Consider the following 16,997-nt stretch of genomic DNA (forward strand, 5'->3'; position numbering starts at 1 on the left):
AAAAATCATCTATATCGAAAATTTGATCGAGAGCGGTCGGGTAGTTCGAGAGTAATGAAGTCACAATGACAATCACTTTCATTTTTATTTTTTACATATACACGTATCTTCCCCCTCCCCTACGTTGCACCGTCAAAGTTAAATGATAAAAATTTTCCTAGGCTCGTAAGTCATCTATGTTGAAAATTTGGTCGAGATCTGTCGAGTGGTTCAAGAGTTATTAAGTTTTATATATATATATCCTCCCCTCCCCTAAGCTCTACCGTCAAAATGATATGATAAAAACCTCATCTATGTTAAAAATTTGATTAAGATCAGTCGAGTGGTTTAAGCATGATGAAGTCACAAAGACAGTCACTTCTATTTTATTTTATAACATACATCTCCACCTTGCCCCTTCCCTACGTTGCACCGTAAAAGTGAAATAACGAAAACATTCCAAGCCCGAACCTTATCTATGTTGAAAGTGAGACAGAGATCGGTCGGTCGCCCCTTCCCCTAAGATCTATCGTCAAAGTGAAATGATAGAAACCTTCCTAGGTTCGAACCTCATTTATGTTAAAAATTTGATTGAGATCGGTCTTGTAGTTCAAGAGTTATTAGTTTACGAACTGTCACTTTTGTTTTTATATATATTGATTTTTGTGTATCTTCCCCTTTTCCTCCTCTCCTACGTTGCTCCGTCAAAGTGAAATGATTAAAAAACATCCCAGGCACGAACGTCATCTATATTGAAAATTTGATCGAGATTCGTCTTTCGGTTCAAGACTTATTAAGTTTTATTTATTTTTTATATATCTCTCTCGTCCTTCTCCCCTAAGTTTCACCAGTGAATAGATGAAAACACTCTCAGGCCCGAATCTCATTTATGTTGAAAATTTGATTGAGATCGGTCGGGTGGTTCAAGAGATTAAGAGTCACAAACATAGTCACTTTCAATTTTGTGACAATTTAGAGAAAACCCATGAACTTCTAACGAACAACTGTATAATTTCAAACTTGATTCTTCTTTATCTTTGGTCTAAAACTAATTAGCCATATATTTTGATTCAAGGAATGATGAAATAGGTCCTGTATAATATAACTCGTAAAATTAATTGTAGGATTTTGAGTTGTTTCATCTGCGTATTGTTTCTAAATTATTATTATTATTAGGGAGCTGCAGTGGCTCAGTGGTAGAGCGTTCACCTCTGGTGCGTAAGCGCCTTGGTTCGATTCCAGCTCGCGCCAAGTGAGCTTTGTGGTGGACAAGCACCGTGTGCATGAGTTTTCTCCAGGTTCTCCCGTTTCCTCTCACTTTCTTCATTCCACCATTTCCTTCATTTCTAATCATCGCCGTCTTCTTTAGCCTAGCCGGCATAAACGTGGGATGTATACTTAAAGATTTCATTTCATTTTCAATTATTATTTAACATAAAGCATGGAACATTTTGTTAAGATTGTGTACTATTAATCTTACTAACATTGTCTACTACTAACATTTTCTCAACTACTAATCTTTTATGTGTACCCTGGAAATCCTAATCGGATGATTAGTTTCTCTTATGATTTCGGCAACCAATTGTGCTACCAGTACCAGCTAGCGACTTCATAAAGATGTTTACGTTATTATTCTTACTTCTTTGAAAGAAAAGTATATACTATTGATGACCACCTGTACACACTAGTTCATGTACAATTCGAAATATTTCATTTCTTTTCAGGTGCCTTTTCTTAAAACTCATTAAGAAGTTACCTCTGTGTCTTATTGGAAAAATTCTGTGACCTATACAGTTTGAAAGTCATTGAAATGTGCGTTTATAGTGGAGCTCTGGATAACTATGTCCCAATTCGCGCCGTGATTGCTCTCATTCGAATTTAACGTTGGATGTTTTTGCCTGTAATAAGAATCGAATACCCTTCTTTCTACTAGTAATATTTTTCTAATAGTTCTTACCTTTAAGTTGTGTTTGGCTATATCTATTTGTTTTGAGGAGCCGAAAACATGAAAATGCTGATCGTTTACGTCTCTTGTATCTTCTTTTATTCTGGTTCTTATGTTTCTTGAAGTCACCTTAATGTAAGATACGGTGCAATGACAATTGGCCTGATAGATCCCAGAGCATATAAGAAAGATTAGTTATTATTATCCTATTTATAATACGAAGGTTGGATAAAAATTGTCCACACTTTTAGTAAGATAAGAATAATTTTTACGGATGTTTCTTTAGTATGATGTCATAACTCAGGTTTTGTGTCAAAAATAATATAAATTTTATTTTCTGTTATTCAATACTTTTAGATTCAAGAAAATACTAATAATAAAATCGCGGTGAACATAAAGTACCCTCATTTCGTGTAATGTGTTACCATAATATGCATGAGGTTATTTCCAGTTAAAGTTGAAGATTCTGACACTAGGCGTCACTAATGGTACAGCTGATGCAAAATGTCGTACACCTAAACGGAAAAGACATGTTGATTTCAGAGTGATGATATTAAAAGTGGAACCGTACGTACACCAAGCAGGGTTGGCTGGTTTAAACCTTGGTAAACCAAGTAGCGATTCGAGGTGTCCCTCTAAGCAAAAGTCTTCTCCGTGATAACCTTGGTATTTCATAAGGATGTTAAGCTTAAACATACAAAATGAAACCAAATTATATATTTCTACTTGAATAAATGCCTTTTTTTGTGTGTGGTAAAGAAGCCAAGGTTGCTTAAATATATTGATAGAAATTGGCAAAATTTATCAACTGCCTACGTAGCTTCCAACAACAGCTTGGATTTGACTTTGTTTTAATTTTATTGAATGATATCTACATACCAAATTTGTAATTTAATACCTCAGTTTTAGCGTAGTGATTATGATACGTTGACCTTAAAATTTTACATACAAATACATTTAAAGTAATAACAGGATTTTCCCGATTTATATATAATTGTATAATGTTTTTACTTGTGTAACTGTTTATCATTTTGTCCTTCTGAAATGACTCTTGACAATTATATTAACAACTAGGCCTATGTAAAGATCAGTACGGCATATTTTTTATCAGGAGTCCTTCGTGAGTGAGTCGGCAATCGCATTTGTCACCAATTAGTCCCGGTTTCGTGTCGAAAAGGACAATTTTTCTTGGATGAAGCCGAGGAGCGGTTTGGATTCCGCGTTAAGCTTATATGACCTCTTCCAGCATAAGCTTGTTGTTGCATAATAACACTAAGGCGAAACAAACTCATTTCTGTCCATATCTAATATAAATACATAGAGTAAATTATTTAAACAAAACAAAACAAAAAAAAAAAAAAAAAAAAAAAATGGTTTCAACCAAAAAAACCTAGTTTTTTGGTTTTTTCAATAAAAACCATGGTTTTTGCCAACCCTGACACCAAGGGATTACACGTAACACGGCACACCAAGGAAGGGTTAAAAAATAACTACAGTGTGTGGTGTTACGCGTATCCAGTTGGTGTGCGTACACATCCACCAAGGAATTACACGTAACACCAACAGGATACGCATAACACCACACACCAAGGAAGGGTTAAAAAAAATGTCTACCACATAAATCATTATTTTCTGACCTAGAAAATGTAATATACTTCTCTATTTTGTACTAACTACAAATAAAGACAACTGAAGGACAAAACAGAAGTATATTACATTTTCTGGGTCAGAAAATAATGATTTATGTGGTGGACATTTTTTTTAACCCTTCCTTGGTGTGTGGTGTTATGCGTATCCTGTTGGTGTTACGTGTAATCCCTTGGTGGATGTGTACGCACACCAACTGGATACGCGTAACACCACACACTGTCAGTTATTTTTTAACTCTTCCTTGGTGTGTGGTGTTACGCGAATCCTCTTGGTGTGCGTAGGGTTAAAAAAGATACGGATTGCGTACACATCCAGTGAAAATTTATAAATATTCTTATTCTTTATTATAAACAGTCACGCTAACTTCGGCAACAGTTCACATCAGACTAGCTAATAGTTGTCATTAGCTGCACTTCCTCTTACCTGACGCCAAGAGATGTCACTAGGGTGCAAGCAATTTACAGATTAGTTGAAGGCTTGGGGGAATAACTAATTATTACTTGAAATTGATTAGCGTTGAATTAATTATGGAATGAACTGCATTCTGTTTATGTTTTATTTTCAGAATTTGCTGCAGCAAACCCACACTACAGAAGTTGCTCTGGATTCCGTGATGGCGGAAGTAAAAGCCGCAACAACTGAAGTGCATAACGTGACCAATATGTTTCTCATGCTCTCTAATACCCAGTTTGTAGAAAACAGAGTTTACGATGATGAGGAAAAGGAAACACCTCAAGAAGAGAACAAAACAGACACTAAGGTACTGAAACAGGTTATTTACTTTTCAAGATTAATTGTTGGCGTGAGCTCATATGGATCGGACATCGGATCCCACGTTAAGCTGTATATTTACGTCTCATTTAGCCTTGCTGCTGAACTACTGAACCAATTTTTCGTATTTATTAAAGATACTCGAATGCAGTTTTCATGTTATACTGTGTTTTTGAATAAGCTCAACTGTTTGTTTATGTAAGGGAAAACCCCACTTATGCATTGGCCTGGTTAAACTTCTTTCAACGTAACATTCAAAATAACTGACAGTAACATTATGGGACCTCCCTTCCTTCCCTTCATATTACTTTTCTGTTTCTCTTTACTCTCTACCCTCTGTTAATGAGCTGCTTGAGGTATAACATCTAGATGTTTTTTTTGTAATAGGCTTGCCTCCTAAGTAATTTCGTAAATAAATAAGTAAAACATATCTTCCAAAAGTTCAAATATAGCTTTGACAGTGTTGCCATCAAATTCCCTTAAATAATCTTGAGAATGGACATTTTTGAGGGACGCGATCCAATTTCCCTCAGTAACTTCCTTGCCAGAGACACCTGTCATATGCTGTATACCTTTGGAAAGACCATTCCATCACTGCTCAAATGCACTATATTTCACCTCTATAGAATAACTATAGAATGAGCAATAAATAAAATACTTTCATACTACATAAGGTCAAAAATGGTTAATAATCTTTAGCTCTAAAAGCGTTGAGAATACGACCATGATCACAGGTATTTTTATTTCTAAACTTAGAGTGACCTCCATAGATTTGTCTTTCTTGTTGTGTGGATTTATTTTCTGTTCCTAATATATATTGTTCATTTTCCGTGCTATGGGCATCTTCGAAGGAACGAAATTTCTTGGGTTAAAACTTGAGGATTTACTCCTTTTGTGTGCAAGTTTTTTTCTTTTCTTTATATTAGACATAACATTGTGTAGCATATAAATTTGTTGTTAAAAGTGAAATATATATATATATATAAAACCGCCACTACGAACAATATGAATAGCGTTCTTCCAATTTAATACCATTTGATTCCAAGTAACAGATTTGTTTTCTACACAATGTTGAATCCAATTTTAAGAAAATGTACTTACCTTGTAGAATTAGAAACCATTCAAGATGTGTAAAAAATCAATTTGTATCCCAAGGAATTTCATTCCTTCGAAGATGCTCACACCAAGAAAGGTAGGGTAAATATAATATGAAAAGGAAGTAAATCTGAGCAACAAGAAAAGTAAACAAATTTTTATTTCATCATGTATATGTAGTTGCGTAAAATTAAATTCTGTAACATTTTATACTATTTGTCGTGTTTAACTCGTAATGTTAACCATTGTTCAGCGCCAAAAGAAATCAGAAAGTAAGAAGTATTGAAAATTTGTGTGGCTTAAGAAATGTCATCAGAGAGATCAAACGGACGCTGGTTTATAATTTGCAAACTATAAATTCTGAAAACTTCAATATTATCACGGTGGGCAACCGGTAGCTAACTGCAGCATAGTAGTAGCAAACCAACGCACGTGAAATTTATTTTCGTATACTTGTCTCCTTTTAAACAATCCTAAGAGAAGGCTCGAAAACGATAATGAGATGAAACAATACATACAGAAGTAACTTGAAACATAGCCGGACCTTGTTCGTGAACTTGGGATCCAAAAGTTGTATGCAGAGATAGTCACACATGTAGGTTTTAGTGATCGCTGTCCCTACTTACTTGATCTAAATACTTTTTTTGCTTCATCAGGTTTCATTCAATTGACAAATACAATGTTTTGCAACATACAGGCTTGCAAGAAAGGGTTGAAACGTAGAAAGAAATGTACTTTTACTTACTGCAATACACCTTTTCTTTATAGTCATAGACTTTGAAAAGGTAAATGCCTGTTGACCTCAATGGTGATACAAAGCTTAAAATCTTTCTTGGTACTCGTAAATACCACCAAGCCATGAGGGAGAATATTGACTTTCCTTTTGGACAGACATACTAATCTTTTTAAAAATATGACTTAATTGCAAGTACTGATCTATGTGAAGAGTACCAGTACCTCGTTCGATTCCAGGCCATTTCAGTTTGCAGCAGACAACGTCATCCGTGGTGGCTCAGTGGTAGAATGTTCACCTGTGGTGCGTGGGGTCCCTGGTTCGATCATAGCTTGCGTAAAGTTGGTTTTGTGTAAACAAACACTGTGTGTGAGAGAGTTTTCTCGGGGTTTTCTCGTTTCCTCCCACTTTATTCATTTCACCGTTGCATTCATTTCTCATCATCACAATCTCCTTTAGCCTAGCCGGTATAATCATGAGACGTAAAACTGAAAGATTTATTTTTTTTACATTCGATAACCTACCCGACATAACTGTGGAACATAAAACTGAAAAATTTCATTTCATTGCACATATATGGGAAATAAACGCCCACTAACACAATGGTCTTATCAATGCCATTTGAACTAAGCACACAGCACACACCGGGCTTAGTACTTGATACGCATGCCTCTCAATTAGCTTAATTAATTATAAACTTTTTTCTAGTAATCATTTGTACAATATCTTGTACTTACATCAAATTCTACGGAAACACAAATTCGATTTGTTTTGTTCTATTTACCCTTAAAATTTTATTTCTTTTTTACAACAGTACTTCTACTAAGCTTTTTCGTATACCACACTCACCATATTGACGAATGTTGCCAATTACGAATTAATCATAGTACTGCGCATTTTCCCGTATGCGCATATTGGCCCAAATTACAATATTACAGATATATTTTCAATTAATATCCTGACATAAGCTATCATATTAGAACCATTTCAGATTCCGTTATCTCTCCTGTTTCAGACGAAAACTAAGGAAGAGCATGAGGCTGAAGTAGTAGCCAAAGTAAAAGAAGCTTTAACAGTGGGGATGTCAGTGTTAGACACAATGTTTGACCAAGTAGAAGTGATAGCAAGTGATAGCGAGGATGAAGAAAGCCCTGTAAGGTGAGATACTTTGTAAAACAATAGATTGAATTTTTCTTGTGTTATCTGGTGGAGTGCATGAGTTCAAAAATACGAGGATATTTCCAAAAGTTTTCAGCCCGGCACTGAAATATCGCGCCACTGGTGCCATCTATGGAAAAAATAGTGTATCAGTTTCAATTGTGTAGCTGCGTCAATTAGTTGGAGGCATTTATTTGAATCAGTCGCTGTGCGTTGTTCCCGCATTCTGCATGACAGTGCTCCAGTCCACACGACTGTTATTGTCAAAGCTACGGTGAAAGACTGAGGCCTTCGAAAATGTTCAGCACCCACTCTACAGTCCAGATTTACATTGCAGCCTTGGCAATAACAGTCATATAGACTGGAGCATTGCGATGCAATATGTGAGCTCAACGCACAGCGACTAATCCGAATGACTGCCCGCAACAAAGCGACGCAGTGTTTGTAAAAACAGAAAATCTTAGGAGTTAAAGGATGAAATACAGAAATGTGTATCAGTACACATGTAAAGTGTCAATATTCTGTATTAACTGAACTAGGTCAGGAGGAATCTTTAATGAAGCTGCCCCGTACTTTATATGCCTCAAGTTCCAATTAACCTGCTATCCGTTATCAGTTATACCTGGAGACAATTAATCAATATTGATATTTTGATTGAGAATGCTTTAGTATGCAGTATACATATTACTATCTGCTCAGTCGAAATTTGAGGAATTAAGTGTAAAAATCCAGAAAACTGTTCGTTTTGCTTGTTGCTCAATAGATTTGACAACCAATCGGCAAGTGAGGAAGCGAACAGACTATTCCTCCATGAATTCAACAATGAATTAGGGTACCAATTATGGCGCGTATCATGTAAGGTGCATTATCAACTTAAAAGAGAAGAAAGCAAATTAAGAAGTTAATTTTTCCTGTCTTTGTTTAGAATTGTGCGTTTGTAAAACAGCTAATATTAAGGTGGTTAATGGTTGTGTATATAATGATTGTTAAGTAGGGTTTATTTAACAGAAACTCCCAGATTGAGGACTTTATTAATTAAGACTTTTACTTAGTATGATTTTGCAAAACATTGCAAATCCCCCTCCCTCCCCAAAAAAGAAAAGAATATGCAATTTAACAGCTATTACATCGACCTAAATTAAAATCATTATTTACCAGATAAAGTGCAATTGCTTAGAGTGTTATATAGGCGTGAGAGAAACGAAACTGAAAAATACGAGTCAAAGAACATCTCAGAGATGCTAAAGCAGAACACCCAGTTTCAGGTGTTTCGAAACATCTAAAACAAACATTACAATATTCCAGGTACAGGGATTTTATTTGGAGCCAGAAATGAAATAGAAAGGCTTGCTTTTAAAAAAATGTTTATTTTCCTTAAAAATCCAAAGCTTAACATAGATAAATGTTCGTTAAACAAGGAATGGAAGTCCATAATTAACCAGTTAAGAATGGTCCAAGAGCATTGCCAGAACGAACTTAAAAAGAACGGAGAGATGGAGCAGCAAGGATATCTGTGATTGTTTCTATATAAATCTTTTTACCCGCACCTTGTTCTGTTTCTCGCAAAATATCATCTCTCTATAACGTACAGTTCCCGAGATATGACTCCTTAAATCTACCGAAATTCAAACTTTTTGGGCCAATATCTGGAGAACGGTGGCCAGTTGGACGGTAACCAGTTGACTAGTGGCCACCGGTTGCTATTTGATACCAAAATGTTCACTATCTTCTTAGGTATTGATCAACATCAGGTTCCCGCGATATGTCTCCTTAAATCTCCTGAAATCGAAACTATTTTTTGGCCAATATCATGGGAACGTTAAGTCATAGAAAGATGATATTGATGTTAATCAGTACCTAAGAGAATAGTGAACATTTTGGTACCGATATTAAGTGGACAGTGGCCATCGGTTACTATTTGATACCAAAATGTTTACCATCCTCTTAGGTATTGATTATCACCAATATCATCTCTCTATAACTTATGGCTCCCGAGATATGGTTCCTAAAGTCTCCCGAAATCTGTCATTTTTGGCCAATATTTCGGGAACCGTAAGTCATAGAGAGATCATATTGGTTGGTATGGGCCAGTACCTAAAAGGATGGTAAACATTTTGGTACCGATATTAATTGGTAGCCACTGGCCAACTGGCCATTGGCCAAACCAGTGGCTAATTGGACAGTGGCCACCGGTTACTATTTCGTACCAAAATATTTACCATCCTTTTAGGTACTGGCCCATACCAACCAATATGATCTCTCTATGACTTACGGTTCCCGGGATATGGCTATTTGAGTCTCTGGAAATCGTTTTTTTTTTCTTTCTTTTTTTTTCTAATAACTTGGGAACGGTAAGAGTGACGCGAAAAATTCCATCACTTTCTCAGATAGTTTTTGATACTCTATCGAATGGAGGGCTCAAAATTGAAAAGATCGCAAATAACAGACAGATAGACAAACACACACAGACATAGAGATTTCAGTAACGAACTTTTAAAGTTCGTTGAAAAGTACATAGAACATTGGCACATAAACAAAAACATCAACATAAGCTGTCATCGTTTCCTTCCTGAACAAAAGAAAACACAAGTTAAACCCGCCATTTCACAGTGTGATGCTCCACCATTCGACGTATGACTTGATAGCTAAGACAAGGTGTTCTTCGCACTGATGTATTCCGGTGAGTCTGTTACTGATATTTTTGTTCTTCATCCACCTGTGTTTTTGTATCCTCCTCGAACAAGGCTTTAGGGAAGAGCCGAAAGCTAGGATGTACAAAGGATTTTCTGCAATCACAGTTTCATGCAAGTAAAATGATTGTTAAAATTATTTAGCGTGTTAGCATATTGTCTGAACTTAATAAATTAGTTGTTTTAAAATACTAGTTGTTCATCATTTTCACATTTCGTTTTGGAAAGTTTTACTCTCAGCATTAGTCCAGTTTTCTTTAATCAGGCAAACGCTAACTTGGTATGATGTTTATGTATTCGGAGTCTATATGTTATATGTTCTTCTCATAACGATGGCGGTAGAGTTAGTGAAGCTAATTTTTAAGATAATTATAGTTTTAAAATCAAAGAAAATACCGGGTGTATCAAAAGTCCAAGGCCATGTGTCAACTCAGTTATAAGTACAGAAGTGAAGCGAGAGAAAAGTTAAAACACAAAGAGAGAGAAAGTAAATGACTGGGCGAGGACTGGAACCCGGGATCTCTGGCATACGTGCCGATGCGTTAACCTCGACGCAACCTAGTCCGCATCCCAGAACAGGCACACACTCTCCCACTCTTGAAGTCGATGCTTTCCACTCAGGTGTACCACACCCTAGCTGCTGTGCTTGGACAATCCAGTGTTCATATATTAAGGAATAAATTTTGACGGTTGCAATTTCATATATATTAATGAAAGAAGGAAATAACCGATTTAAACTTATTTTTACACATGAGATCCTCTGCAGGGGTATGGAGAGCACCGACTTCAGGAGTGAGAGAATGTGTGTGTGTCTGTTCTGGAAGCAGATTGGGTGGCGTAGTAGTTGACGCATCGGCATGGTATGCTGGAGATCCTGGGTTCGAGTCGCAGTCCAGCCATTCACTTTTTAATTCTGTGTGTGAGATTGAATTTGCACCTACAGGGGATCTGGTGTGTAAAAGTAAGTTTAAATCGTTTGTTGAAAATAAGTGGTTTTTAATCTAAAAGGGTGGATGGTTTTTTTTTTTTTTTTTTTTTTAATCTATTTGAGTTCCACTCTGGTAAAGCTCTCTTGGACCCTCACAATACAGTGATCTTTATTATGAACCAATTTTTAGAACATTTATTTTATTTTGTGCAGTGTACTTGGAGAAGTGTATTTAGTTTTCGTTTCTGCATTGTTTTTCATTTTACGTTATAATGGACTCGTTATTCACGTTCAAACCTCATCCGTGGGAATATATTCGCATAGACTTTGCTTATACATCATGATAATGCTCTAGCCATTGAGAGAGTATGTGCAGACGAAATGAATAAAAATTTGTATGAAATGAGGGGTTCGAGATTACCTTTTACGCTTGGGTTCTAAACCAGTGGCGGGACTTCGTAAGAGGAGCGGAAGAGCGACACGCCATTACGAATATGGCTGACAGACTGACGGACCTTTTATGAGTGTTGTGCTGAATTCTCTCTTTCTTTTTTTTTTATTTTTTTCTTTCCTTTACATATAATACGTAACTATGTAAACTAAATTGTTAAGAAATTAAATACAAATCATGTTCGATCATATGTGTTATTTGATTCGGTATTTTCCTTGTTGTTCGTTATGATGGAAATAATGTATTTTCATTCCATTGACTTTCTGGGGATTTGTTATTCTCCAGAACATATGAAGACGGCTTGACTGAAAATGTGTGTGACCTGCTTAATAAATGTCGCTATACAGCGTTGGTGGAAAAACAGGTTTGAGGTGTTCTCGTTCCCCTCACACAACAATGTACCCTTACGTTTGTTCGAACTGCCTACTAAGCTTCAAACGTTACTTTTTCAGTTAACATAAGGCACATTGCTAGTGTGGAGCCCAAACGGCTGGTGGGATTGAAAAAAGTTTCCATTTTTTTATATTGAAAACCATCTATTTCCAACAACTTTTCACTCCACCTGTTCGTATCTTTACTCATAACGAAGTTGACTTTTGGCCCTAGATTTTTGATACACCCGGTTTGACTGCTTTAAAATGGTTAATAAGAAATTGTCGCTTTTATTTGTATAAAAAAATATTAAAACAACTATACTATAGAATTTCTCCAGTAATAATTACTTTTTTGTATATTTATTTTATTGCCAGCCCCGAACCAATTTTGGAACCGAAGAATCCATATCTTCTGCGACCGTTGCCATATTTGATTGGTTCGAAGGAATTTATGGAAGATGACAAAGTAGGATTAGCGGAAACACCAAGCGAAGAAGAAAGTAAAGTCGTAGAATCAAGTGCAAGTGAAAGTGAGAATGAAGAAGACAGATTAGACGGAAAGCCTCCTGCTTTGAAGACAGGAATGGTATGAAAAAACATGTGCAATTCAGTGTTATTGGTAGATAGTTACAAGGTTTCCACCGATCTGGAAAATTCAGGGAATTTAGCTTACTCGTAAAAAGTCAGGGAATTTCACGAAAAGTTGAAAAAACGTAAAAAAGTAGGGAATTTTAAGTACGGATTTTTACTTCTCGGAACCCATTCTCTTTTTGCCTTACTCAGGTATTTTGTAGGGGATATTTTATGAAATAAATTAGTTTGTTTAGCAAAAGGCATCTACATATATGTACACTATAAACATATAGTGGCTGTCTCAAAAGTCCCCTGACATAGGGTAACTATATTATTATCAGAGTTACAATAAAATGTAAGAAGGGAAACCGTCTCCAAATATAATGTTTTCAATCTAAAGTGAAGGAATTTTTTAAATCGGGTGAGACGTTTGGGCTGTACACTCTTTATGCACCCAATGTTAAATGAAAATTGAACGTTGCCATTTACCTGGGGCTGGGGGAGGGAAGGACGTGGCAGAAGCTGGACAAATTTTGTAAGAGTATGTTGAATGGGGGCTTGCCAACGACACTTTAGCATAACAGAAAGTAACTTCATTCACTTATGTTGTGGATCCAGGTAAATGATAACGTTTTAAAAAAAATCCTGCACTCTAGATTGAAAACGTCATACTTGGGGACGGTTTCCCCTCTTACAATTTGTTGTAACTCTGATAATAACAGAGGGGCCACGGTGGCTCAGTAATAGAGCGTTCACCTCTGGTGCTTGGGGTCCCGGGTTCGATCCCAGCCCCCGCCAAGTAAACTTTATGGTGGACAAACACCGTGTGCGTGGGTTTTCTCGGGGTTTTCCCGTTCCCTCCCACTTCCGTCATTCCACCATTTCATTCATTACTCATCATCACGTCTCCTTTAGCCTAACCGGCATAACCGTGGGACGTAAAACTGAAAGATTTCATTTCCTTTTCTGATAACAACAGAGTTATCCTGTATCAGGGGACTTCTGAGACTTCCTGTACACACATAGTAGACGAGGAACCTACTGGCCGGAAAAAAAAAAGTAGCTTTTTTACGTTACATATATAAACCTAGAAATTTGAAGTCGTGACTTGAAAACCTGGAAAAGTCAGAAAATCCATGTTCGCCAAATAAGTATGAACGCTGTAGTACTACGTGAAAATGAAATGAAATCTTCGACGTCCCACGGTTATGCCGGGTAGGCTAAAGGAGACGGTGATGATCAGAAATGAGTGAAATAGTGGAATGAAGAAAGTGGGAGGAAAAGGTGGAACTCCGAGGAAACCCATGCACACGGTGTTTGTCCACCACAAAGTTCACTTGGCGCGAGCTGTGATCGAACCAGGAATCCCAGGCGCCAGAGGTGAACGCTTTGCCACTGCGCCCCCGCGGCTCCCGCTGTAACGTTTGATAAGTAACTTCATTGGTTTTGTAGAATTACTGTTGCTGTTTACATGATGTTATTGGTGGAAGGAGTTATTATGACGGGAGGCATGAATGGTTTTGTAAGATCAGTCAGTATATATAAATATTTTGTCGTTTTATTTTAAGGGACCACAGTGGCTCAGCAGCAAAACGCTCGCCTCTGGCGCATGAGGTCTCTGGCTCAATACTAGCTCGTGCGAAGTGAACTTCGTGGTGAACAAATACCATGTGTATGAGTTTTCTCCTTGTTTTCCCGTGTCCTTCCACTTTCTTCATTCCACAATTTCGTTCATTATCATCACCGTCTTCCTAGGCCCCTAGCATAATCGTGGGACGATTTTAACTAGAATTTTCATTCATTTATTTCGTTTTGGTATTGCATAAAATTGTTAGTGGTGGTTATAATTTGAAAGGGAAAATAAAACGCCAGAAAAATTGACACACAGAGTAATTCTGTCCAATATTAAAAAAAATACATATATAAAGAAAGTACTAAAATGGTGTAAAGGAAGGAAACCTTACACTGTAAACTATTAATGTTGATGCTTATTTAAACATTTTTTAATGTTGAGATTTTTTTTTTTTTTTTTTAAATAGGACCAATAAGTTAGCAACGATGTGAATGATTTAATATTTGATCCTGTTTTAAAATATATTTACATACTCAGCGCAAAACTACTTTAAAGTGTGTACACTTGGGCTGGATTAACTCATGTGGAGGCTCGGGGCTAGAAAAAAATATGTGTCCCTGTTGACTTCACCTAACACATTTCTGTGAAAGTACAGTAGAAAAGTTAAGGGAATGTGTTTCGTATTTTTGGTCATATTTTATTTTGTGATCATGATTGTATCTTCACGATTCTTTTTAGATAGCCAGTTGAGATTTTGATCAGAATGGAGTCCCCTTTCCACCTGGAGGCCTGGGGCTATAACTCCCCCTAAGCTTCCCCCTTAATCCGTCCCTGATGTACACGATTGCTCTCACACAGATTAGGTTAGTTCTCACACAGATTAGGTTAGTTCTCTCACAGATTAGGTTAGTTCAACTTATCATAAGCACGCGTTCAACAAAGGCATTTCGTGTAGCAGCAGTCTGGAGTCTGTGTTTTTCCCAGCCAGTCCCAAGCCCCTCTTTCATAGCTCCGCCTCTACATAGTCACTATATAACGGTACCTTCATAACAATCAGTGAAGATAAATGCAGTGCCTTCATTCGAAACGTTGAAAGTCAGTATGTTCACTTGGCTGATAGCCCGAGAAAACTTATTAGAGTACAGCGATTATTAGGCGCAGTAAATAAAAGAATCATGTATTCTTAACTACCTATTTATTTGTGCAATCTTTTCTTTATATATATATATATATATATATATATATATATATATACAGGGTGTAACTAAAGGCTGTTTACAACGCTTGGAAGGTGATTCCTCACACGAAAATAAGCAAAAAGTTTATGTGACATTTTCTTAAATTCGGCGTCATTTCCGAGTTACAAGCTGTCGCAAATGGCGGCAAAACTATTTGTGACACCTCATTGCGGACAAAGGAAAGGTGCAACAGCAAGCGGGTCTACACAGTTTAGAGAAAGTAATGCCTGAATAACATAATTGTGCCAGAAGCAAGGCAGTAGGGACGCGGCACAAGGAGTTCCTTTTCTGCATCCATTTCCCGCATGTCAGTCTGTCCACATAAGAAAGTCGCCTTTGAGAAATTCCTTGTGCCGCGTCCTTACTGCTTTTCTTCTCACACCATTATGTTATTCAGGCATTACTTTCTCTAAACTATGTAGGCCCGCTTGCTGTTGCACCTTTCCTTGTCCGCAATGAGGTGTCACACGTCGTTTTGCCACCATTTGCGACAGCTTGTAACTCGGAAACGACACCGAATTTAAGAAAATGTCACATAAACGTTTTGCTTGTTTTCGTGTGAGGAATCACCTCCCAAGCGTTGTAAACGACCTTTAGTTACACCCTATATATATAAACTAACGCTTTTTACTGTTTAAATTTATAGTGTTTATACAATACATTGGAATAAACAAATCTCTTATCTATTTTTTTGTTTTTATAGCTTTCTTCTGAAAGTGAAACTGAGAATTCAGAGACAGAAAGTGAAATTACATCCAGATACGGAAAACCGAAAGTGAGAAGTGAATCTAAATTGTCGAAGCATTCCAGACTAATTTCGGATACCGAAAGCGATGGAGGTGACATGTTCGGCAAGGAATCACCTCACGATGAGTTTAGTGATAATGAAATATCTATTCCAAAGGTAAGTGATTATTTTAGTGTTAATTCGTATATTCGGCGGTAAGATAATGTAACATTATAATATTAGGTCATAAAATTTCATACAGAGAAAAATTGTTCCTTAGCTCTTAAATGATTGTATTTCAAGCTTGTTACAGCTTTTTATTACTGATAATTAGCTTTATGAGTAAACTTAATTTCATTTTGTTGTGAAAGATGTTTTAAATTGCGCAGAAAGTTATTTCAAGCTGAGTTACACGAGACGTGTTTTCTTAAGTAAGTATCGTTTTGATATTCGGCCGCTGCAGCTGGCATCTCGCGCATGTGCGTTCTGTACCTTCATCTGTTGGCAAGCGACAGACGCCATTACAAAAAATATTGGACCGTGTTTACGTTTGTGTGGATAGTTAAAATGCCTCCACTGATTGAAGAATCCCGCCGACTGTAAAATACGCTCTGAGATTTATTTTATTTTATTTTATTTTATTTTATTTATTTATTTATTTATTTATTTTCTATTTTTTTTTTTTTTTGTGTACTAAGGGCATGAAAGCGGCTGAAATTCATAATCAGATTAGTGAAGTGTATGGAGAAAACTTACGAGTGATGGTATGGTACGGAAATGGGTTAGAACTTTTAAAGATAACCACATGAGGAACGAAGTGGGCGACCTTTTGTCATTACTGAAAACTTGGTGCAGATTTACGAAAAAGTGCAAGAGTAAATAAAACTGACATCTAAAACATCTAAAATACACAAAATGTGGCAACGGTTTTGAGGCACTTTTCAGGTTTTTCTCAACGCTTTTAAGGAAAAGCTTCTTACATAAAAGAAATTATGAAATTCTCTGCTTGTCCGTCCGTATTTGGAAATAATAATGATGAGATGAGTTTGTAGCTTCCCGTCTTAATGTATGAGTAATGAGAGATCTTTTATATGCATTTCTGCATAAGATCA

The 16,997-nt window shown here is 36.6% G+C and overlaps 1 protein-coding gene across 1 annotated transcript in view; it reads left to right on the plus strand.

Moving 5' to 3' along the window:
* The window catches only part of FAM21 (Family with sequence similarity 21), a 77,225-nt gene that overhangs the window by 10,435 nt on the left and 49,793 nt on the right, over positions 1-16,997 (plus strand). The window contains exons 3-6 of the mRNA XM_081728082.1: positions 4,140-4,334; positions 7,189-7,331; positions 12,150-12,360; positions 15,862-16,062. Of these exons, the coding sequence (XP_081584208.1) occupies positions 4,140-4,334; positions 7,189-7,331; positions 12,150-12,360; positions 15,862-16,062 (750 nt within the window). The remainder of the gene's footprint in view (positions 1-4,139; positions 4,335-7,188; positions 7,332-12,149; positions 12,361-15,861; positions 16,063-16,997) is intronic.

This window comes from Thermobia domestica, chromosome 10 (assembly GCF_964235325.1).
Source record: "Thermobia domestica chromosome 10, izTheDome1.hap1.1, whole genome shotgun sequence".
In the NCBI taxonomy this organism is placed as follows: Eukaryota; Metazoa; Arthropoda; class Insecta; order Zygentoma; family Lepismatidae; genus Thermobia; species Thermobia domestica.